At 41.7% G+C, this 25,318-nt stretch overlaps 1 protein-coding gene and 1 long non-coding RNA gene across 2 annotated transcripts in view; one reads left to right on the forward strand and one right to left on the reverse strand.

Moving 5' to 3' along the window:
- On the reverse strand, positions 1-25,255 carry LOC121668330. Its single transcript, XR_006017344.1, has 3 exons — positions 25,162-25,255; positions 15,133-15,140; positions 1-12 (listed from the first exon to the last, which is right to left on the reverse strand). It is a non-coding gene; the product is annotated as an uncharacterized LOC121668330 (long non-coding RNA).
- SDC2 (syndecan 2) overlaps positions 1-25,318 on the forward strand; it is a 59,171-nt gene that overhangs the window by 30,513 nt on the left and 3,340 nt on the right. The window contains exons 2-3 of the mRNA XM_042036023.1: positions 17,370-17,481; positions 25,185-25,318. Of these exons, the coding sequence (XP_041891957.1) occupies positions 17,370-17,481; positions 25,185-25,318 (246 nt within the window). The remainder of the gene's footprint in view (positions 1-17,369; positions 17,482-25,184) is intronic.

The following is a 25,318-nucleotide window of genomic DNA, read 5'->3' on the forward strand; positions in this document are numbered from 1 at the left end:
ACTAGTTGTCAGCTGAGACATGTGAATTCAACCACTGATGATACCCCTGTTAGGGAGAACTGTTTCACTTTTGCCACACTAAATTGAATGGTGTAACCTAGGGTGTTTGTGGGACAACCTGTCTGACCACTTCAGAAAAAGCAAGGGTCTCTGTCACATGAAGCCTGGCACTGGGGCAGGGGTGAAGGTGTCAGCTTTTTGGTATCAAAGGGACGAACAGGTGGTGGATGTTAGTCATGCTTTATATACCATGCCAGAGAGAACTTTGCAACAGCCTGTGCACAACAGAATTAAGGAACGTGGAAAGGTTGAGCATTAATCCACGCTGGAAGCCTTCTCTTGCATAAGAGGCATGGCCTGGGCCTGCTCACATCCAGCTGAGGAAGCAGTGTAATCCAGGTGTGACCCTGTCACAGGGTACACTGAGCCTCTGGGAGCTACCTGTCTTTAGCTCTGGCCTCGCTCCAACCTGTACCTGGATCAGAGTGCCCACATCTCCTTCTTGGCCTTCCCCTGCTTAAATGGAAACACCTTCAGTGTTCCTGAGCAGGGAGGTCAGCTGCTGATCTGCACAGCTTTTGCTGGCAGTGTCTGTGTAGCTCCCTAGAGCAAGGGACGCTTACATGTTAAGCAAAATGTGTGAACACAGATTGTTAAAAGAATTAAGAGTTTGAATCCCCAGCACCACAGTCTTAATCCCACAGTCACGACAACATCAAGCAACAATTCTGAGAAAGATGTTGAGCTTGCTGCTGTTGCTTCGGATGGCTTCCAGCCAGAGCATCCAGACCCCGTTGGCGGCATGGGACCACAGCTGCATCCTGTGCTTTCTCTGAGCACCTCTCTTCTGAGGTGCTGAGGATTCAGAGAATATGAGGATGAGGACTCTCATGGGTTACTCTGCTTTGGCAAGTCCTCAGGGTATTTATTGCAGTGGTGCATTCAGAGGGGAAGTAAAATGCCAAATAGCTGCCATAACTGGATGTTTCACGGTACTTTCTGTGCTTTGCTTTGAAAATACAAGCCTGAGACTTGACGTGTGCCAGGATCACTGTGAATGCAGACTGAAGCTGTGTTTAATTCCTCTTTCGTGTTGGGGTATAAACAAGAAGTATGTGCCCTGGATTCCATCTACTTGCAGAGAAGCAGTAATGGAAGCTCAGCATTGAGACTGATTGATTACTCACAGATTATAGAGCAGAAATTGCAGACAGTTTTACTGTTTAAACACTGCTTGGCATTAAACCTCTTTTATAGCAGATTGGAAATGCAGATGTCCATTTAATCTGTTTGGCTCTTTCATTGCTGCATATAGTGTCATGAATGACAACCTTCTCCAGCAAAGTGGAAACCTTCAGCTGTGTGATTCAGTGGAGTAGGCTTGAAAGTCAGGGAGAAGCTCGCTCCTTTTAGTGACTCTTTCATTGACAGGAGCTTTAATTTATAGATGATAGGGCTGGTTATAAATTGAGAATGGGATATCCTAAGATATATAGGATACTATATATCTTGCTTATAAATCAATAGTGGATATTAAGTTAATTTCCTAAGATATTTTAAGATGGAGCAATGGTGTGAAGTATCCTAAACTATCCCTTAATTTGAATCTCATGTATTGATTTAAAAAGAGAACAGATGAAAAAAGCAGTACTGTTGCACCCATCTCTCAACATACAATCTGTATGTACTGAGGTTTTGTGGTCAGATCTCTAAGTGCCACCTTTTTTTTCAGCAAGTGCTGAAGGACTGCTTTTGGCTGTTCCCAACTCGAAGTGCTTTTCATTTTATGTTACCTCTGAAATGTGGCAGTAGTGAACACAGAGAGGGGAACAACACAGCCCTCTCATCCTCCCAAAATGGGGTTTCAAAAAACCAGGTCCCTGTGGCTGGCCATTGCCTAGCTGGGCTTGTGTTGGAGCTGCCACAAAGCGAGTGGGGACAAATTAGTGTCCGGGGGCGTGTGCCTGGAGATGGCTTGCTGGAAATTTCTCCACAGCTTTCTGGTGACAAAATGAGAATATTTTTCTCTCTGAATGCAAGTGGTGTGCCACTTCGAACTGGCCCTGCTGGAAAAGTAATGAAGAAAATGCTGCATTTTCTGTAAAAGCAGGCTGCAGCTTGCCTGGAGGGATGCCTTTGGCTCCCAGTGCCGTTTGCTGCCTGTCTGAAGCCGGTGGCTGCTGAGATGGTGCATGTGAGGAGCAGCAGCATTCCCACGGCCAGTAGCTGCGGATGCCATGGGCAGGGGACAGGTGGGATGGACCTTTTCCTCTCCTTTCTGCTCCATGGCCTGCCATAGGAAAGGGAGTGATCTTCAAAGCAGATTTTGATAATATTAGACCTGCAGAGCATGGCTTGGTCTTTCTAAAATTGTAAACCACCTCATGAAGGACATGGTGTTTGGGGAGAAAATAAAGAGCAAGTTCTGCCTTTCTGGGAGGCATCGAGGCTCCTGACGTGGCCCTCACTCCAGAAAGCAAGACCTGAGGTGTTCCCTCACCACTTTGCGCTGTGGTTTATGTCACTTTTTTTTGGTGATGTTCTTCATATACATTCATTTTTTCCCCCTTCAAACTAGCTTTAAAAGAATGAAACGGAGGCTTGTTAAACCTTTCAGCTACACACATCTGAGCTGTAAGCCAGTAGTAATCGGCTCTCCCAGCCCATTAGAGGCTTCCCGGGGGATTGCTGCCTGGGCCTGTGTGTGTGTACATGTAATTAGTGGAGGAAGGACAGTCCCTGTCAGGAGCTGGGCTGGGGCTTTGGTCTCCAGAGGGGGCCATGCTCTGTCAGGCTGTGAGGTGAACAGTTTCAGCGCAGCAAACTGGGGAGGTGTCAGCATATCTTGATAAGACAATTTTTTCTGCAAGGAAAGTGCAGCTATGTATTTCACTGGACAAGTATCATTAGTTTTGGTGGGATGTGTCCAGTATGGAGTCAATGTTTTGTAAAGAAATGAAATGGGTTGATGACTCTGCTTTATCAAATGATGGTCACTATTCTGTTCCTCTGCCTAGTGGTCTTTGTTTATTGTGTCGTTATGAAGTTGAATGAATAGTCATGGCTCTAATTTTAAGCAGAAACGATCTTCACCTTCTCAGTTCTCAAAGACTTCTTGGTTGTCATCTGCCCTTCTTCAGTTGTTGTCCCTTAGAAAGGCATGGGAAAGTATTTTTCTGATGTCTTTTGTCTTGTCAAAGTGAGTAATCAAATGCTGCCTTCTATGATGTGATATGTTGGAATTGGCTCCTTACGTTCTTCCTCGACTTGCCATAAAAAGCTGCTTCCATTTCTATTGTTTGAAGAATTGTATTTATTAATAACTTCTTGATCTAATTTGCTCATATATGTTTGAGGAAACCTGATTTACACAGTTCATGCCCTGCCCTTTGAGAAAGGGTTATTCTTGATCACTCCTGTACGCTTTTTTTCTAAAATCACATTACATGAGCATTCTATGCTTTTAGCTTTATAAATGCTTATGTTAAAATGTTGCTTTGTGTTGCATTGCTGTCATTTGAAATGCAGTTCGTGACCTCTGTTTTCTTAGACGTACATATGCAAGTTTGTGCTAGTAATGTTGCAAAACTATTCTGCATTGTCTTGCAGTGGTCTGTGTGGTCTCCCTAAGCAGAGCTTTTACACCTTCCCTCTTTGTCCTTAGATTTTTTTTTTTTTTAAGTTCACAGAACCCAGGGAGGTGAACAGGTTTGTGCAAGGTCAGGTCTGTTAAGCAGCTGAGATCCATAACACTTAGGCTGATGAAACCCCTATTTGCTTGTTCCATTTCTGACTGCTGAGTGACCCTTTTCCTGAAGCAAACAGGAACCAAGAAGCTTTCTAATGCCATCAGTGTAGCAACCTTTTTTATTTCTTGCATAGAAAAATGTGTGGTTTGAATTAAAGTTTTGTTATTAATCTTGGGATATCCTTGCAAAGTGAATTTGCTTTAGACATATCTGCAGTGAAAACTGAAGGGAATTTGTCCATTTGATTGACAGCTATATGGAGCAGATTATGTGCTGTATTTTTGGAGCAGAACTGTTGGAAATAAGGTGCAGATTATTGGAATACATCTGCACTTTATCTAGAATAACACAGGGTGGACAGGTTACTTATTCATTGTGTCTGCTATTTTTGCCAACCTTTAAGCATGTTAAATAGCAGAAAGATGTCAGTGCTGAATTAGTTGCTTCTATAGGACGTTGGTTAAAAGCTGTTTTTATGGTACTCGCAAGCATTACAGAATTGATAACTTAGAAAACATCCATTCTTTCCATTCTCTCCACAAGGTACAGGTTTAACAAGGAAATAGGAAACTTGATCTAATATCCAGAAATAAAATACCACTAACAAAGACTTCGTGGATTAAAGTTCAAATCTCTTTCTTTTACCCTTCTCCCTGGGCAGCTTCCACTGTGTATCTTGGCCCTCAGCTGAGAGTCTAGTTATCAAGTGTGATGCTGAAGTTGGTATCAAATCTAAATCTTCTCTGTGCCTGTTTGGGCTGTCAGTTTAGTAGATTTTATGATGTGCCCTTGGATTAAAACAACGTAGGTATCCCAAGGGATAGTATGGGTCACTGAGCACACAAGCTTTCGAAAAAAGCTTCAAAGTTAAAGTACAAGCAAGAGCCACTCCCTCGAACAGGATCACCTCATAAATATTTTTGTAAGTAGAAAAGTAGAAGATGCATGGATGTGACTGCTTGACAAGGGTGTTCATAAGTTACATCCAGGGAAGATCTCTGTGCTAGCACTGGCCTTCTCTGTTGATACCTCCAGGCACAAGCCTGCAGAAGACCATGAGATTGCTTTTTGATGTATGCCGATATATATCGGGTTGAGATTTGCTTTTCCTACCATGCCAAAGAAATCTGATCCTCAAGCTGGAGACCTTTATCTGATAAGGGATTTAAGAATAGAGCAGAGTATTCAGGGTTTGAGTTTGCAGTATGAGAAATTTACCTTTTTTTGTTGTTCTCTTCCTCACCTCCCAAGCCAGGTGATATATTTTCTCACTCAGTAGGTAAATACACTTGCCAGATTCTGTTTCTCTGCTGTCTATATATAGTTCAAACAAGGCAAAAGAAAGTGTGCAAGTTAGAGAACATGGTCCCAAAAATACATGAATTCAGTCTGTTTTGTCTGCTGTGCATTCACATTGCGCCCTCTCAGGAGGTGGCTCAGGTGCATGGAAGAATTCCTGGCAGCAGGGCGGTGATCTGTAGGGTATTAGAAGCATATCAGGAAAGTGGAGGAAAACAAGAAATAAAAAGAGAATTTGACACAGGCCTCATTCTGGTTTCTGCTTAGTAGCTTCCCAGTTTGTGCCGTATGTAAGCAGTGCTTTAGCCATTATACAGACAAAGCCTAACAAAGAGACTTGCTTGCTGGCAGAAAGTTGCTTAAAATAACTTACTGAGGATAAAGAGGCTGCCCAGGTCAATAATGCTGTGAAATCCTCAATGTGTAGCAGCTCCAGGAGGTTTTGTAAGCATACAGATTTTTAAAAGCTTTACACTATTGATAAGGCAGTGAAGATTGTAGAGTGGTGCTAACCTTGTATTGATGGTGCTGGGACAGCTATAGGAAGATTTGAGATTTGTCTATAGAAATACTGAAATCTTTGTTCCCTCCAGCAGAACTCTGATTTAGAGTATGAATGCAAGAAAGAAAGAATTGTTCTTCGTTAGAAGATACTTAATACTGTTAAGGAGTCTTTGTTGTATTTTACTCTTCAGTTGGATCTATGACTGTTAAAAATGCTGTCAAACAACTTACTTGGCTTGCTTTCCACTGAATCAAGGGAAGTAGATTTATCTAATATGGTGTAATTGATCCCTACCTTCATTACGAATGTATTAATTCTTTTGGTGCTAATTTTATATAGCATTATTTTTTAAAACATCAGCTGAAGATAATCAATATGAAGCTTATTTCAGTTTTATTAAAAGTAGTTGCTCATGATAACTGGGAGAGATTGTTGTAACTAAAACTTGAATTAAACCAACAGCTTTCTTAACCATGCTTTAAACCAAAAAATTATGTGCTGTTTGAAGGAGGTCCCTTATGTAATTCCAGTTGAAACTTTTTATTTTGAGAAATTCCCATATCTTCAGAGTTTTTTGATCCATATTCTGCCATATCCATCTGCACAGCTCATAGGGAGGCAGTAGCACAAGGGAAAGAAGCAGGAATGGGGAACCTGTGTAGGAAATCTGGCATCAGGCCTTCCACTGCTTGTGGAGTAGCCCTTTTATTTTAGAGTACATTTTACTGTGCAGTTTTAGCCTGATGCTCTCCATGTCCATGTACATTTGTGGGGGCTTTTAAGAGCAGACATGTTAGCTGGTTCTTCTCAGGAATATGAATGCTTGTTAATTGTTGCAATGTGTGGAAGCGCAGGTATGGCGGCTCACAGCAGACTGCCTCACCAAGGTTCTGCCTTGGTTTGTCTTGCTGTGCAGTTGATGTGGGCAACCATGTGGGGAGAAATTCCCAACAGTGTAGTTGAAATTCTCTTTTAGTGGTTCTGCTCAGTATATCCATCTAGTTTCTGAATGCAGCTCTGGGCTGTGTATGTCTTTAGAAGAAGTTGTACCCATGGTTCCCTTGTCCAGTCTGATGCTGCACTGGGAGCCCCAGAGAACCGACAGGAAAGCCAAAGACAGAGGGAGGGTAGGAGGGAAAATCCTTCCTTCTTGCCTCATCCCCAGCTGGCTAGGAATTCGTCTAGCATTGCTGGCAGGATGCTGTGTCCTCCCCAGCACAACCTGTTTGCTGTCTTTGGCTGTGCTTGTGTCAGTGCTGCACTAGTTCTTCTCCCTGGTGGAAGGAGGCACCAGTTCCTTCTCCCTGGTGGAAGGAGGGGAGTTGTGCCTGAAGGGCAGCATACCAGACAGAAGACTGCTTCTGAAGCCACATAGCCTGTACAGGCCACCCTATCTCTGATTTCACTCAAGTGCTTTTATAGTAGAAGTTATTAGAATGATGTTTTATCCCATGTGAAGGAAACTCATTTCTTATCTTTGTAGGCATCAAAGAGGATATGAAAACCAAGCCTTTGTAGTAAAAATTCAGTTAAGTAAGATGGGATCAGAGTGCTGAATTCAACAATTTAATCTTGGAAACCAGTGAGATGAGTTGACGCCTGGAAATAGCAATAAAATCATCTTTGTTGTCTTTCTGTGTGGGGATCTGGAATACAAAGAGGTATCTCACACAGATGTACCTGGTGTCTCAGTGCTGTCTGTGTTTGCTGTCAGTGTCTGAGAAGAGTATACCAGTGGAAAGAGTAGCAGTGATACCATTTATGTGTCTGGCAGCAGAGACTGTGGCCTAATTTAACCAAGTTTTGAATTTACCAGTGTTTTTGACCTAGGACAAACTAACTCCCTACCTCTGTGCTTCCAGCACCTAACAAGTTGGAAGTAGTTACCTGAATAAATGAAGTGATTGTTTTCCTGGACTGGAGAAAGAAGTCAGCACATCCAGCGTGTTCTGGCTAATGCAAAATTCACATTGAACTGCAGTTCAGTTTACATCTTGCATCATTACACAGTACTGCTTTTGAGCTGACTATCTTCTCTACTAGCACCCAAAGTGGTATAAAGATGATGATTTGGGGGGTTTTATGTATTTGTTTAAAGGGTGAGTAATTGTTCTTGTTGAGTGCCCAGTCTGCATATTCTGTTGCAGTGAAACTGAGGGACCCTGGTGCAAAGGTGTTTCATTTAAGCATACTTACAGCTTATTTGAGCTCTAGTTTCCTTAACTAAGAATCTAGCAAACCTGGGATATAAATGTGCTACCACCCGCATTCATCTCAGTTCTATAGAATCCAGGATTTCTCTTAATTTAGTGGAGTTTATCTTCTGAAATAGGCTGCATGTGTTTGTAGGAGGGAGAGAAGTTCCTGCAGCTAATTGCTACAACTGAGCACAATTTTAGAAATATCAAGGAGATTGTGGGTGTACCAGTAGTCATTTTTCTGCTTGTGGGGAGCTTTGGTGGGATGTTACCAGGAGTGCTGGGGGCTGCAGGTGGCAAACAGGAGTGTCCACTAAGATAGTCACAGACCTTGTTGTTCGGTGAGTAAGGCTCTGTTGAATAACAGATTATGCATTACAGAACTGGAAATGCTCACTCCTTAAACTGTGAAGTTGATTCCTCCTGATCTCTGACAAATTTCAGTTACCATGCATAACATTTGCTAGCAGTATTTAATTGCTGCATAATGTAACCATAATAATGTAGTTGTTTTATATGTGATTTTCCTGTTTATGCAGAAGGAATGTAATTGATTGAGACAGTTTATTGCTAATTCCTGCTACCACTGGCAAAGAGATCTCAATTTAAATGATTACGTGTTAGTTGACACTCAGTTCCTCACATGGGGTTATTTTGTTGAAATCCATGGACTGGAAAGGAATCAATATGGGGATTCTGAAACCTGGTGGAGGTTTGCAGTGCTCCCACTACGATTCATTACAGCTGCTTTTGTAGAGTTTTAAAAAGAACAATCTGTATTAAAAACATTATTCTTTGGTATGAACTAGAACAACTCCACATAGGTTTCCATGGGGTCTGCCCTGCAATTTGACCACTTGAAGGGATTGCAGTAATCACCAGTGGGCCAGGGCAGTGAGGCAAAGGAAAGGCTATTAGGTGGGGAGTTATTGGCATGCATGCCAAAGAGGTTACCCTGGCAGCTTTAATCATTCATCCACACTCTCAAGAGGAGGGAGGAAAATATAAGTGTTAGTTCTTCTGATTGATTAGCAAAAAGGATCAGTAAAGCATGAAAGGAGAGAGGAGGTGTGTGTAGAAGAGCCAGTATGCATTAGACTTAAAAGCACTGACTGGGGCAGGTACTTCAGTTATGACCTCTACACCAAAAGCTACCTGCTTCTCCTTTTACTTTCAGACTTGTGACTGGTGATTCAAAGACAGGCTGACCTCTTCATTCAGCATTTTCAAAGGAGTTCATTTGGCTTCTCAGTCATGGCTGTGCCTTAAATTTAACCTGTCTGCACATGGGACTGATGTGTCCTTAAAAAACTGATTACCATTTTGAGCTGTGGCAACAATTTGCATGGTGATTTTGATCCTATTTTTAGGGAAACCGATGGATGCTTCTTGGAAAATGTGCAGGAAATTGCTGTGCTAATTGAGATAAATCAATCTGTGATGCACATTGCTGGCTGCTGGCTTCTGATGCTGTTTCGCCTGTATATTGCCCTTTAATATTTCAGTCTGGAGTAGCACTTTGGAAGCTGATCCAGCTGTAGCCCTTTAAAATAGTTTCTCTGTTGTATCGTGCCTACGTCGAAGACAGAGTTGAAGAATAAACCTTTCTTTGCATTGATTGATGGCTTGGCATGAAAGCTTGGAAGGGCTTTGAATCTTGTAATTTGGGGAGACCCAGAGAAACTTTGATACTAAACTTCTGCTTCTACTTGAGAAACGGGAATTGATGTGTACTCTAATTGACTGTTAAGCAGACTTGAGGTTTTCAAGGTGAAGGAGACAACTGCAGTGTTCATTTCTGAGTTTCACATACAAGAAAAGACCATTTGGTGTGGAGTTAGAGAACATCAAGCTGAGGGGTTTGCATAAGCAGCACAGCAGTACTGTTTGACTCAGCTGACATCAGATTTGGTGGGCCCCTCTATAATTTCTAAGTAACCATTTTGAAGATGGGAGTAAATTTTATGTGGTCGTGGAATTAGGAAGATCTCTTGGTCCTAGGCTGTAGCCCGTGTAGAACTGCTCTTCACTGTACTATAGTGGTGGCAAAGATCCACAGAGGTAAAGGTTGGTTTTTGCAGAAAATTATTATAACTGAATGAAGATACAGGTAACTTCCTCAGGGTAGATGATGAATGTATCTTTGGAGGGGCATGACTATGGTCTCATTCAGCTAGCAGTCCTTTAACACTACTCATGAGCTTGAGCCTAATTTAATAGCATTGGGAGGCTGTAAGGTAGCTGATGTGGAGACTGTGGAGGAAGTCATTGGATCTGTCCTTCATCACCGGTGATGCTGTTGGTACTCGTGTGTAAGGACAGACAGCTCTGCCTTGTCTTGCTGCCATGCTTGCTTATCTCCCTCCTGTATCTTCATACAGCAACCTCTGTCCCACCATGGGCAAGACAATTTCTGGATAAGGACTAAAGTTTGGTCTCTTTGTGCACTTAGTAGGTAAATTATACACAGCTGGAAATCAGACACTGTGAAAATAAGTGGAAAGATAGAGGCTTTTCCCATTGGAATTCATCACAACCAGGCCAGAACTTCAGAGGACGTTTATCTTTCTCCTCAAGATAGGACAAGCTTCAGCTCCAAAGCTGTAAGCAGGCCAAAGACCTACTAAACAGATCTGTGAGTCTTCATAATGGGAAGAAAAACATTTTTCAGTTAAGGTTAAACAAGCTTTCCTGTTACCATTTTAAGTTCTGTTATCATGCAGTGTACCATATGGCATGTAATTGCACATTAGGGAATATTTCTAAAGGCACAGATGACTGTTAGAAAACAGGCACATGAGATTCTGTGGCTTTGTGAAGAGTGTGAACTTAAACCTATCAACTGCAGCACTGTAATTTCTTCGGTGTGTGGCCATAAGTGAAAAGTAACTAACGTGGTGGTGGCTTGTTGGTGTCTCCTTGGATGTGGTGTATTTTTTTTTTTCAGTGTGAGCCATGACATCGACTGCTGAAATGCCTGACACCAGCAAGAGTTGTTTTATTAATGCTGTCCCTGTCAAATATGCCTCTGTTTTGGTAATTAGTCTGGCATAACAGATTGTATGCATCCTAAAAGCCAGCATATTTAGACTCTTGGCTCTGACATGAGGCAATCTCTGTAAATCAGCTCTTTTGGTAGACTTCTCTATTGTTGAACACCAGCAGTAGTAGAAGCAGTTTGCAGTACTTGTGTTTATTTTGGGCTCTCTGCCTTTCTTCAACAGCCACGAGCGGTCAAACCCTTTCTTTATCTGTCATGAGAGATTGGAGGCCTAAAGCTATAGTTTTGTGCAGGATCAGGAAGTTATACATGAGGTACAAGGAGCGTGAATAATCTTTCTGGCAGGTGCTCGAGCCGCAGTAGTGGCTCCTCTCTGCACCACACAGGATGGCAGCGCCACTGCTGTCCCACAACAACCCACACCGCCACCCCTAGAGGCAAACACTACACTAGTAGGGACGCCCATGCAAAGCCAGTTTGCTCTTAGGTGAGGAAGGGCAGCAAATGTCCTCTAAGATTTTAAAAATACCTGTGGAAACGAGCTGTCCAGAATGAGTCACAGCAGTCAAGGCTTGTTATTTAATTGGCCAAAGGCAGCAGTGGAGGAGGTGGTGGTGGCTCTTGCAATTCAGTCCAGGCAGTTCCTGTCACAAGGCTGGTTTCACATTGGGCATGCAGATGGGCACAAGGATCGGTGAGGGTTTTAAGCCATTTTGAGATAAAATTGGGAGATGGTAACTGTCAGAATGATTTGGGGTAAATGAGCAATACAGATACTATCTTCTGTATAAAACCCTTGCTCTCAAACTTGCAAAATTCAATCTGGGGCCTGTCATTATGGGAAGGATATTTTGGCTGTGATCAGTGACCCAGACTGTGGTGCAGGGCAGCTCTCCTGCAGCTGGTACCTGCTCCACTAATATCAGCATTGTGCAAGCAGGATGGTGTCTCTAAGGAAGAAAATGGGTAGTCCTTAGAGTGTTTTGCTTGAATGATGTCACCAATTATTACCATCTTACTTCCCAGAAAATCCCACAGCCATACCTCCCACCAGCACTTACGCTGAAGGCACCACCGTGGTTGGCATAGTGCACCTGAGGTGGGGTTTGCTGGGAAGACTTTGTCCTGTGAGTACTTAAAAGTGGGCAATGTCACCTTGAAAGGAAATAATGGAGACTACTTCCCTCCTTTTCTACTGTGGCCAGACGTAGGGCATATCAGTGAAAGGACAGGCAGACATCTGTACTAAGACAAGTAGTGGTAAACATACCTTGTAACATAAAATCCTCTGTCAAAATTACATGTTTGTAGCTGGATACATGTGGGCAGCATAGGAAATTGCAGACTGAAGGAGCCAGCGGAGGCTCATCTCTGAGAACCAGTAACACGATGAGAAATGGAAAATGGATGTTCTTCTGGTTGGCATTTTTCTCTGGGAAAACATGGTGCTTTGAAGTGGAAATCTGATTTTCAGGTTTTGTACTTCATTTTTTTTGTTTAAAATCATGCCTCTCATTCCTGGACAAGGTTAACAAACACTTTGACCTTTCCTAGTGTGATGAGGGAAAGCAAAGAACTGGCGAACAACAGTAGGAGGACACCTGCCAGCTTCAAGGTCAGCAATGCTGAGGTTTGTTAGGACTAAATCCTGTAGCGTGGCAGATAATAGTTCCTTTTGCAGGAAGCCTAGAGGGAAACACAGCTTCTTCACACAACTGCCTTTTCTCCAGCCTTCAGTGAGAACCTCTGTGATGGCTCTCAGGCTTTAGATGAATGCGTTCACATAGTTAGCTTTCCAAAAATATAGTGTATGTGAAGAGTACAGCACTCTAGTGAACTCAGACTCACCAGCTGAGCGTGTGAGAAAATCTGTTTTCTTTCTCCTTTTTACATGGAAGATCTCTGCCTAATCATCAGCTGTAATGCTTGCAAATTTTCAGAGGCTTCTGGCTTAGATATTTGTAATATAACATCACTCTTAAAATATTAGTCTCTGGTTCTCTGCATACTAAATGGGTTGCATCTAAAAGAATTCCATCGGGGGAAAAAGGGAGGCAAAGTATCATTAGTAACACAGCTGCAAACCTCAGATTCGCTGTCCCGTGCATATACCCAAAGACAGAGAACAAAAATTTGAGTTCATCTGTAGATAATAAAGTGTTTCTTTCCACGTGTCAGCTACTCGTTGCTCGTGTCTGAGTTTCAGCAGTCACGACAGCCATGGTAGACGTTACTCCTTCATTGCTGCTCGCACCAGCAATGTTCTTGGCTTCATCCACATGGCATAAAAGTCTTCAGTGTCTTACTCCAAAATCACTCCCATGGAATGGGAGGACTGACAGTAACAGCAGAACTAGGAAAGGGAATGGCTATGACAGGACACTTTGTATTTTTTTCTAATGAAATACGCTATCCATTCCCAAGCCTCCCATTGTCTGTTTTCAGTTTTTGTCATTGTAATTTTGATGGATGACTTAGGTGTTTCATGAGATAATGGGACAGGAAAAAGGGGGTTTTTTGTTTTGTTTCTTCTCTCAGTGTCAAAATGTGGGGTTTGGGCATTTTTTTTTTTAATATGTCCTGGATGATCCCAGTTCATTAAACTAAAAATTACTTTAAATGTAAGATTTAGTAAAATGAAGACACTGAGATTTCAAATTCAACATACTATTGGTAGGGAAATGTCTTTTATCTAGTACTTAATGGGTGCTAATCTACACTACTTCCATGAGATTTAGATTTATGCCAGTGTAGTCAATAACCAGGCAGGAATCAGTGACCATTGGCATGTAGCATGTGAAGTATTTAGGTCACAGGATTTTGCAGCATTATATTCTTGGAATAAAAATGTAAGTGGGATAACAATGATGGACGAGAATGCAATCTCTGTCAAGAGGTAACAAGCAGTTTTTGTGGCTTCAGGGCCAGATTAAAGGGCTGATAAGAGAGACATCCTTGCCTGGTGTTCCTGCCATTTTAATAGGTCTGAAAATAAGGCTGTTACGTAAAAGTGACATGAGTACTCTCGTTTCAATTGTTAGCCACAGGAAGTAGTCACTTAAATATTTGGCCTTCATAATACCTAAAAATAGTTTTATGGATCTAGAATTTGCAAACTTTTTTTATTTTTCCTCCTAAATATATTGACATGCTAGTACAGACCTTTCTGTGTCCAAGCCTACTGACAACAGATTTGTTTTTCCAACTTGTCTTTTGTGAACATCCTGGAAGTAGTCCATGGACCCCCACGGATTCCCAGCTGACAAGCAAGAAAACATTTCTAGAGCAAATACTAAATCAAGTTTATTTTAACATAACAGAGCATAAAATTGTAAAGTGTGGCTTCAGTGCTTGGTACTGACCTAAACACCATAAAATATTCTTTTTATTTTCATTGTTTTTCTCTCATTTTTTTAAGCTTAATCTTCACAGAATTATTTTTAATGGCTGTGGGGTTTTTTGTTAACTGTTGGGCTTTTCTTTTTATTCTGAACCTTAAAGCAGTTTTCATTCCAAGTGGCCTAAGGCATCTATGTGTTTCTGAGCAACTGGGATAAAAGGGGCAAGCTGTGGGTATAGAGGGGGTGCTTCTACCCCAAGTCTACTAGCCAGCTTGCAAAGACAGTGCAATGAATGCATTTATCTATGCAGATGCTTTGAGATTTTTAAGCTAGAATATGCTTCCTTTGCCTTTGATTTGAGAGGGTGCTTGTGTCCTGCCGAGTTTCACCAGATGAGAATCATTTGTACTGAAACAGGCTGAACTGAGGCAAGGGGCTCTGGTCAGAGAGACTGCAAAGCATATTCCTCAGGTGGAGCTTGATGTCTGATCTGAATGCATTTGAAATTACTGTACCGTGTATTTCTCCCTATAGTAAATATTGTACTGGTTCTATAAGACTGTGGGGAATAGTTTGCTCATTCTGATGATAATGTGCCATCCACAATACTAGATATTGAGTAATGTTTCACATTGTATTCTTTGCATCCCCAGAATAAAATACAACAGATGCTCAAATTCCTGCTGAAAGCTACTCGGCTTCTCTTCCATTTCTGTTCCTCTGTGTTCAGCTAGTTTAAATCCTAAGAACATCTCGGCATAGTGAGAAATAAAAGCTTTTGGCAGCTGAAGAGACATAATTCATCGAAAGAAAAGGAGTGAATATGATGGTGGGGAGCCTGGCTGACCAGGCACTTGCAACTTGGGCTGGGTTGGGTTAGCTGCTCATCTGTCTTACAGAAACTGAATCGTTAGAAGAACTGTCATGAGTCATTTCTGTCTTCTCTGAGTTCTGTGAGGCTGAAAAGAGGAAGAGAGCAGGGTGGTTGTTTTGAGGGGGGCAGGAGAAGCAAGTGTTTTGTTTGGTTTTTGAATCCTACTAAGTTTGCTTCTGATATAGACAGAGGTTGGAAATGGTCTAGGGAATAAATTTATTGATAAGTTCATATTTTTACTGAACACTAAAAATTCTGGGCATGGCTGTATGATGCTTCTATTCTCATGAAGACTGGTTTTCATTTCCTACTTTTGCAAACTCAGGCTGTTTCTCACCTCTTGCCAAAAGCAACTTCCATTGTTGGGAAATTCCTTACATGTAGGTCTTCAACTTTTTTTCCCAACTTAGCATTGGGTAACATTCACTGCCTCTGATACCTTTTGAGTATTGTATGCCTTTTCTATACTCATGGCCAACCACCTGCATTTCCTTTTTAAAATGTTTTGTTTTTTCCTGCCTGATATTGAGGAGTGGTCTGTTTTGTACTATGATTGTGTCTGAAAGTGAAATAGGGTGAAGTGGCTTGGTCCATTGTGGCAGCTGGATCAAGAGCAGGATATTTGTCCTGTGACAGGGAGTTGTTTTCCTATACGGAAACAGTCTCAGCTGTGTCTTAATTGCAATACCATGTATACACATACTAAGGTACTTCAATACTTCCTTTGGAGACATCTTTTAAAAGAATTAAGTTGTTTGATAGTGACCAGACATCATCTTGAATTTCTGCTTTGGACTGCAGCCAGTTCCAGGCAGACCATGTGAACTAACAGCAGCAGATCAGAGCAGGTGTTTGTAAGCTTATCTTAACAACAGGATGCTTCACCCCCCATAGCCCACACATAAGAGTGGCCATAGTAGGAGTAGACTTTGACCAAGAATCATGTTGGTTTTCTTTTCCTCTATAGAAGAAAATTGGGGTAATACTATTTTAGTTCAGAGCTGTTCAGAGAAGTATTAGGTACCCCCCATGCAAAGATCTTTTACTGTGAAATACACTAATAATCAGGATGGCCTTTCTGCTTTTCATAAAGAATAATTTTTTACTGTAGATCAACTTGAAGAACAGTGTCTTGCTGTGAAGAGGCTTTAAACAGGAATTTGTTGCCAAAAAAAATCCTAAAAAGAAATCGCAAATGTCTTCAACAATTATTTTAGACCTCTGGGGAGAAAAGTTACCTTGTGAAGTTAGATGTGAGTCTTTGCATATAGGAGTTAACCCATTCACAGTTCGGTACTCCTTTAGGAAAGCTACAGTGAATGCTGGATGGAATGAAAGGGGCAGTCAGTGCCATGCAGTAATAAGTAAGTTGGAAACCTTTGGGACTCAAAGCAGCAGGATTGAGTGCTTATATGAGATCCTGAATAGATGAATTTTGGTACTGCGTTTTGGCATTTAGGTTTTTTTTTACTTAAAAAGTCCATTTATAACTGTTGTATTTTCTTTAAAAAGTCATGACAAACAGGCATAGACAGAAGTGCTGGTTAAAGTAATAGGAGTTGTAGTGGCAGGTACCTTCTCAGCCATCCAAGATACCTGGCTCTCCTAAGGAAGTTTATTCTCTGTTAAGAAACCAGAAGCCGAGGTGGAGGAATAAAATTCCTAGTCTTCCTAAGCCTGAATTGTCAACTTAAAAGGTGACTGATACCTTGTTCTATTTTGAACTCGTTTTAACAGAATCTCTCTTTAGTGGTGAAATACTTGCAGACATAGAAATGTGGTGATGGTCTGATGCCTGTTGAAGATGCAGCTAAATTTTAGGAGAGATGTATTCATTTAAGAATTGGAGCATAATGCTGTTTTATCTGGCTGGAAATGTCATAATCCTTAATCAATAGCACTGTCTTAGAAACATTTATATTCTGTAGTCCCAGTTGTTCATTCTAACTACTAGAGAGTTTAATGAGGTTTGGCTTGATTAACCTCTGAGATAGTTTTTGATACATGCTTTTGTTCCTTCTCATCTGAGATCAAATGAACAGACTTCATGTGTCAACCTACACATTTGTATATTTGAGATCCTGACAGAGGGCTTCAGTCCTGGGATTTGCTTCTTGTTGCAGAAGCTCTGCAGAGTATATTTGCAAATCCTATTTATTCATTCATGCATTTAATGAGATGAAGTGTGGTTTTCATTGTGCAGCCTTGGAATTTTTTTTTTTTTTTTGGTAATGCTGTAATTTTTACAAATTTCTTTAACAGCTTAGATGAATGTGTGGCATAAACTGAAAGTACAACTTCAGTGTGCCACCATCAACTTAGAAAATAGAAGTGAAGATGAAGAGACTGCTGTGCTGGAGAACTGTTATCCTTTTAACCATTCCCTCTTATCTGTTTTCCAGAGAACAGATTTGACCTCTGATAAAGATTTATACCTTGACAACAGCTCTGTTGAAGAAGCATCAGGCGTCTATCCAATTGATGATGATGATTATTCTTCTGGGTCGGGTTCAGGTGAGACACCATGTCACAAATTGATTTTCAAAAGTGTAAGAAGTAATGCAATTATTTGAGGGAAATCTGTGCAGTTTTGCTTTATAAGCTGGAGATGATACTTTCAGTGAATGTCCTGAGTGCTTTGCTATTTTACAGAGCACTGGGCACCCCTGTGGGCCAGGTTTTAAGTATTAACTTTCTGCTCTTTTCTCTTACTCCTTAGTTGCATCATTTCACTGCATTATTTTCTCTCTGCTGGCTCTCTCCTTTCCTTCTGATTTCTGTGTAGATCTCCCTGGAGTTTAGACATAAGGATTAGAGAAGGCTTAGTTCTCCCATGACATAATGCTAATTTAGCACTCCGTAAGAAAACATAGCAGCAGCAATCTTATTTTCTCTTATATGCAGTCAGGTTCACGTAAACATGGTGTCCATTCCTCTTTTGTTGTTGTTCTTTTACATTTGGAAATCTAGATACTGCCAAAACCGTGAGTTTTCTCTGAGGAAATTACATCCATATAGTGAGTAAAGACATTCTTAAATACAACATACTGAGTTCTCAGACTTAAACACTCATTAGAGACATGTAGCTAGCTCAAAATTTTTCAAAAAAAGTGTCAGTGAGAGCTCATTAATCATTTCTCTTAGAACGTTTCTTCGATGAGTATCTTCTAGACTAGCTTGGAGACTCCAAATATTAAAAGCTAAGTGCAGGATTTTATGGTAGCTCTGGAAAAGACATTTCCTTATTGTTATATTTGCTGAGCTGTTGTGGAAATCCCATTTATTTTCCAAGTGTGTTACTTACATGTTTGTTATTGTACTTTTTTTTAATATGTCTTTCGATGCTTATATATAATTTGTGTACTTTTAAAGGATAAGCCCTGCTTCTAGTGCCTTGTCTGTGTTACCTGTAAGGCACACTTCAGATTTTTCGGATGGATTTTCGTTTTTCTTTTCTTCTGGTGATTGAAAGCTATGTTAAAATAAGGTCTGCAGACATCTAATTGTGCTGCCAGGCAAATCTAGACCCATCATCATTCAGGGCAATTCGACATTCCAGTGTGATGAGAGGCTTAACTGGACCTCCTTGATGGAGACTTGTTTGAGGAGAAATTTAATATTTCATTTGAAAAAAAAATATTAGTGAATTGGTGATTTTATTCAGTTCCCAGGACTGTCTAAGGGATATTCTGATCTCCAGGAAAAATGTGCTTTCAGTCAGCATCCCATTCTGTCATGTCTTCAGATGCTGGTGACTTTGTAAGCTTCAGGAAAGGAAGTAGGTTGACAATAAATAGTTGTATGAAGAACAGTCTGGTGTAGTTTTTTTCCATCCCTCTGTGGTGTTGACTGTTTCTAATACGGAAGATAAAAAATTCAGACCTGCTTTTGAAGTGGAAAAGCAGCACAAGAACTGGCTTCAGATTTTGTTAACCCAAGGTTCAACAAAGGAACTGTAGGATCCTGCGCCTGGGGAGGAATAACCCCAAGTACCAGCACAGGCTGGGGATTGACCCAGCTCTGCAGAGAAGGATCAGGGAGTCTTGGTGGATGAGAAGCTGACCATGAGCCAGCAGTGCCTTGTGGCCAGGAGGGCCAGTGTTCTCCTGGGGTGCATCGGGAAAAGTGTGGCCAGCAGATTGAGGGAGGTGATCCTGCCCCTCTGTTCAGCCCTAGTGAGGCCACATTTGGAGAGCTGTGTCCAGTTATGTGTTCCTCAGTTCAGGAAAAGACAAGGAGCTGCTGGAGAGGGGCAGGAGAGGGGCACAAAGATGATGAGGTGTCTGGAGCATCTTTTATGAGGAGAGACTGCAGGAGCTGCACCTGTTTAGAGAAGACTGAGAGGGGATCTCGTCAACACCTATAAATAACTCAAAGGCAGGTGCTGAGAAGATGGTGCCTTTTCACCAGCTCTTTTCAGTGGTGCCCAGTGACAGGACAAGGGGCAATGACCATAAACTAAAACACAAGAAGTTTCACCTCAATAGAAGGAAGAACTCCTTTACACTGAGGGAAGCAGAGCACTGGCACAGGCTGTCCTGGGAGGTTGTAGAGTGTGCCTTTGGGACGTTCAAATCCCACATGGACACATTCCTTTGTGACCTACTCTAGGTGACTCTGCCTTGGCAGAGGGGTTGGATTGGATGATCTCCAGAGATCCTTTCCAAGCCTAACAATTCTTTAATTCTGTGGTAAAAGTGAAGCCAAAAAGACCGAAGTCTAGACTACTTCTAGACTTCAACAGTAACACCTTGTCTTTCTCTTCTTTATTTTCCTGTGCTCAGCCTTGAGCTATGGGTGAAAGTTGGAGTGCACTTCTGCTGTCTCTGGCAATCTCTGTTTCTTTCCTAAAAGAAAACAGGGAAATTCTCATTGCAGACAAGCTTGGTGCCCCTGCAGAGAGCTCATGTGACAGTACCCAGATCTAATATTTTTAAACAAAGCAAAAAGTCTTCAGGGAAGGAAAGTAGCATCCTTTCTATCCTCCTCCTCCTATACTTACTGCTCTCTGTTTTGTGTTGAAAGAGTCCTGCAGATACACCATTGATTGATGTTTCTCATATATGTTCAGTCTCTCTCTCTCTACTTGATACTCAGTGATGTAATGTAATGTTTCTAGCAGGAAGAGCCTTCCCACTCAAGAGTGGTTTTCTTGCTTTGTAGCACACGTAGTCCAAGCAAACAGATCCAGGATGACAACACTGCTGACTCCTTCCCTTGCTGTGAAAATTGTTAGCTGCCACCAGGCCTATGGAGATAAACTGGAATTGTCAGCACCACCATTAATGCCCTTGTAGGTCTTCAAGTAGCATTAACATGGACAAGTGTCACTGTAGACATGACACATTTCAAACTAGAAATTGGCTGAGGGCTTTTTGTAAGGAGTAGCAAAGGTGTTCTGGTTTTTTCTTTTCTTTCCCTTCATAGCCTCTTTTTTCTTTGCATACATTCAACTACTGTTGTGCATTTGCCCAAGTGTTGAATCTGAATCCACAGGTCAACAGTTTACAGAGGAGCCATGCCTGCCTCCTGATTCTTGTATATCAACAGTAGAATATCTGTAGAGATTCAATTAGTCCATTGTTTCCTTCTCATAGTCTCCATCTCAGAGGAGATGCTTCAGTCTATCATCACTTCTTTAGCATTGGTGTTTTATATAGCATAATAATAAAAAGTAAAAAATAGTTTTCCAGCCTATATACAACTTGAAATGCTTTTATAATTATTGCTACTTTTTCATCTGGCATAAAAGATTTTAATAGAGCCTTGTTCTTGGAGATCAGTGAAAGTAGCTGCTAAGCAGCATGACTACCCATTGTGTTAAGGAAAGATACCATCTTTGTCAGATTTATCTGTGAGTTCTTTGGAAAACTGTCTGTCTTGTTCTTGTGTCTTCTCTAAAAATACTCATGCTAATATAGATCATAAAATCATGCAAATTTTTCCTTCCCCTTCTTCTCTTCCCGAGCCTAACATTTCTCAGTTGATAGCAGCTTGAGTTGAGAACATTGGCTCAGGATGAACTCTGTGTATTCTGACACTGTGTCTGGGGACTCTTCTTGGACAAAAGCTGTGGTAGGGGGGTCGGAGCTTCTTCAAGAAACACAAGAGCAGATCTGCTTTGGCTCATGACCGAGAGGGAAGCTGACATTACACTCCAAGGCCAGCAGCCAGTTTGGGAGTCCTGCGGCTGGGAGTGGCGTGGCCAGGGCGCTGTGTGTCGTGGTCCTGGGGCTGAGGAAGCTGGGGGGCACGGGCACTCTCCCGGGTGCTGCACAGGAGCCAGCACAGGTCCAGGGCCGACACTGGGTGCTCCTGGCCCGTAGGGCAGCGTGCCTGGCATGCACACCTCTCCTGGTGTGCTTCCCCTGCAGGTGACAGGCAACACAGCAAGGATTCACTTTCCATTTGCTATGGTCTCACTCATAAGTGCCTTTCAGATTGTCTTGGAGCAAGAACTTCTGTCCACCTGCTAAACCAGCCCCAAGCATGCTTCATGACATTGACTGCCTGGTTCTCCAGGTCCTTGACATAAAAATCTACAGTGATACTGTTTGAAAAGTGTGTTTTTGATGTGCTGGAGAGAATCTTAAACTTCAGCATAGTTAGAACTATGCCTTTTAATCCTTCTTCAAGTTTTGTTGGTTTTGGTTTTTTTTTCTTCCTTGTGTGAGAGCTATCAGAGATGTGACATCCTTGCACTGTCTCCATTTATTTCAGTTGCAGTTCCCTGGCAGGGCACAGAATTATGTTTACAGTGTCATCTCTGGGAGCCTGACACTGTGTTGATTAAGGGTTGCATTGGGGACTTTTCAGTGAATGGAGGCAAGATAAGTCAGCTAGAAATGTGTGTCACGTTGCTGATAGAGATGGAAGGTATGAAAGAGATGGTGGTTGTGTGTGCCCACCTTGGCACATATTTGCTTGTGTGGTGGTACTCTGAGTGTGATGTGCAACAGCAGACAAATAAGATGCCAAAAGATAGGGTGAAATGATTGGATTTTTTTGGTAGGAAGTGTTAATCACTGGCTGCTTTGCAAGTAAGAGTGCTAACTACTGTGGGCTTTTTTTTTTTTACAAAAAATATTACTATCTATACAGTAATTTCTGCTTTCTGTGCAGTAATTTAAGGTGGCACAATCTTGATTTCCTGACAAGTTTCCTCTAGCACTAAGAGTGTTAAGGAGTATTCACATTCCTGTCATCCAAGGGTGGCTAATAGACACATCGCTGAGGGTTATATTAGATATTTCCAATACTACGGCAGCATTTAGAGCTATTTCGACCACTCTGAAGACAGCAATTGGATGTCCTGAAGAAGTTACAGTGGATAAAAGATGCAAGTGATGGTCAAGAGCTTTCAGCTCTACCACAGAGATGGCTATGGGTTTAATTACTGCAGGGTTTTTGTGGTGCCCTCAATAAGAGGGACTCAAGGCAGTGAATACCCAGCACCATGACCCAAGCTGACCCAATCCAGAAACCAGCTATAGAAATAGTGATATTTTCCAGAGGAAGAAATCAACACTTGTACTCAATCTTCTGCAACAATCTTGTACTCCAACAGTTTCACAGTATTCCTCTTAACAACCTACTTAGAAGTTATGCTCATGACACTATAGGCTTTTCCTTTCCAATCTTACTTGGATTTGGTGATGCTCTTATTTGTGCTTTTTAGGGAACATGATGTAAATGTGTGTTTAGGGAACTATGTAAAATGCTATTGCTGTGTTCTGGAGAGGACTAGTGAGTGGTTTTTTTGGTCTCTCACTATTTACAGGTAATTCCAAAAATACTGCTGTCAGTTTAGCAAGGTAAGTGTCTTCCCCTTGTTTAGATCTACTCCATGCCAAGCAGAGACCTGTTTAGATAAAGCTAATTAGAAAGCAGGAACCATGGGGATGTGTCTGAGCCTGTACCCGAATCTGGCCTAAATGGTAGTTGCTTCAGTGTTTTGGTGATTGTCAGGATTCCCCTAAGGCTATATGGAAGAAGAGTTGGGTACCTTTGGTGCAAATCTAGTGACTAGTCCAGGGGTTAGATTAGTCACCCATTTGTTGAGAGAACATGGATCTGCATCCTCCTTAGCCAAAGAGGTTCAGACTGTAATGCTCTCCATTTTATCTGGCAGACACAACTATTGCCTGAAGCAAAGGTGGCATTTAAGGATTTGGAGGAACAGTTGTGATTAAGTGGGACTTTTCATTTCATAAAAAGAAGAAAATACATTTCTCAAGGTGTGTTTTATCAGATCTCTAATCTGATCATCAGTTTTAATTTCCTTGGCTGTGAAAGCTTTGTGTAATACGGAGGAACTCTGGAAGGTAAAGTACTGGAAGGAAGAACTCTGAGCTATCCAGGGGGCCATTACTTCTCAAAGAAAACTCTTGAGTCAAAGCCAGAAAAATTTTCCTGTTGGATGCCTTTCCTCACCTCTGTTCTGAAGCAGGATGTTTATTTTTTTGATCTTTGAGTAGCATTTCAGGAAAATACCTGATTCTTGTTGTGAGGTCTTCAGTATAGAGGTTATGCTGTAAATTCAGTATCTCTGAAAGTTTTTTTTCCCAGTATTATTCTGTGCCAGTATCTTTAATGTAGTACTTTTTTTAATGATTCTGAATTTTATTTTCTACCAATCAGAGGTTGTTTTTTGTTGCTGTCTTGTTAATGTCCCTCCTTTAAATGCCAAATGTACGTAATTCTTGATCATGACTTCAAAACATACTGTGCTCATATTTTCAGCCTGCTTTCTTTAAAAAAACAAACTAAAAAATCAGTTTGGAATGAGTGAGTCATACTATTCTGTTGTAGGAGCGTTTTATTTGTTAGGAACTACTCTTATGCACATTTGCTAGATTTATTACCCGAGAGTTACTCGGGTAACCAGTGCCTGTAATGAGCAGAACATATTGAGATTCCTAAGGAGTGGTCCAAGAATGGGTCAATTCTTTTTTCCTCTTTCAGGCCTTGCTAATAATTTAGTCTCTTTCCTGTGTCTTCTTCCTTTCACTATCACTAAAGGATATTTGTTAGACATGCCCATTACCATATTCTAAAGGGGCCTTCATACTCCAGCAGGGCTTTGAATGTGGAGGAAATTAAATTTAAGGTAATCTTTAGGGAATTTTTTGTCCTCTTACTCATTTCAAAAGAAAAGGGCTTCTGAATTATGTGGAGTTTAAAACCATGTGAGTTCCTAGTGACTGAAACAGAAATAATAATCTTCCTATAGATAGAAATTGCTTAGTTTTTTCGAGTTCAACAGATATGCTGTAGAGGAGAAATGTTGTTGTTGAAGCAGTATGTGACAGGCAAAAACTGTTCAGTTCATATGGTTTAAGTAAAGATAAAGAAGTGTATTGATTTATTTATGGTATGTAATTAACTAGCAATCACTGAGCTATACTTTTAGGCTTAATATCAACAGTGCAACAGACAACCACAATACCTGCCAGTTATAAAATGGTAACAAGCAACTATAAATATGTAAATCACTTTCTGTAACTGATCCAGTGTGTGCCACATCAACACAGACACCCATCTCACAGGCCATGGGTGTATAAGCTCCCCTCATCTGAGTGTACAGGACCATCTGTCCACACACCCTTGCTGTAGGGGACTTGGGTACCCCCATATAAGCCTGGGCCCCCACCACCACCACCTCCTGCCACCCCCAGGAGGAGACCCTGCACCCCAGGGTGTGGGTTCCGGGGTGCCCATAGTGGCTCTGGGGAAGCTGGAGGTAGCTGCTGGGGGTACCCCAGGGTGGGGGGTGGCACTGCCAAGCTCCAGCAGAGCCCCTGATGCCATGGGACCTCATCAGACCCCATGGCACTGGAGTCTGCCCATGTCACCCAGGCCTGATGGCTGCTGCTTTCACTCTAGACTTTCTGCCCCTATTACAAGTGTTAAAGCTTATTTCTTACCTCTTTTCAGGATGGGTTCTTCTATTTGAAAAGTATCGTGGTAATTTCTTGGTTGCTACTTATTCCAGCTGATGCACTCCCTTCCTTTTTCCTGGGGTCACTTGGGGCAAGTATCCCTCTGACAGTTTGGGCACACTGTTTGCACTCATATCTCTATCTTAGCAGGCATTGTCATCTAGGCACCTTGCCTAGGGTGGGCTGTGCAAGCACCTCTACCTTGGTGTCATAATAAAGAATGAGTTGGTCTGGAGGAGTTTCACAGGTCAACGAAGTGTTACATTTTGTCTCCAGGTGCCGAAGAAGATGAGGATAGTGCAGTGATAACAACATCCAGAACACTTCCAAAGTTACCGACAACTAGTGATGCATCCAGGGCCGAGACCACCACAGTGAAAATGCAGACCAAGGTGCCTGCACAAACAAAG

Source organism: Corvus kubaryi, unplaced genomic scaffold (assembly GCF_017639235.1).
Source record: "Corvus kubaryi isolate FWS band 111438036 unplaced genomic scaffold, C.kubaryi_AGA036_p1.0 37385, whole genome shotgun sequence".
Taxonomy (NCBI): domain Eukaryota; kingdom Metazoa; phylum Chordata; class Aves; order Passeriformes; family Corvidae; genus Corvus; species Corvus kubaryi.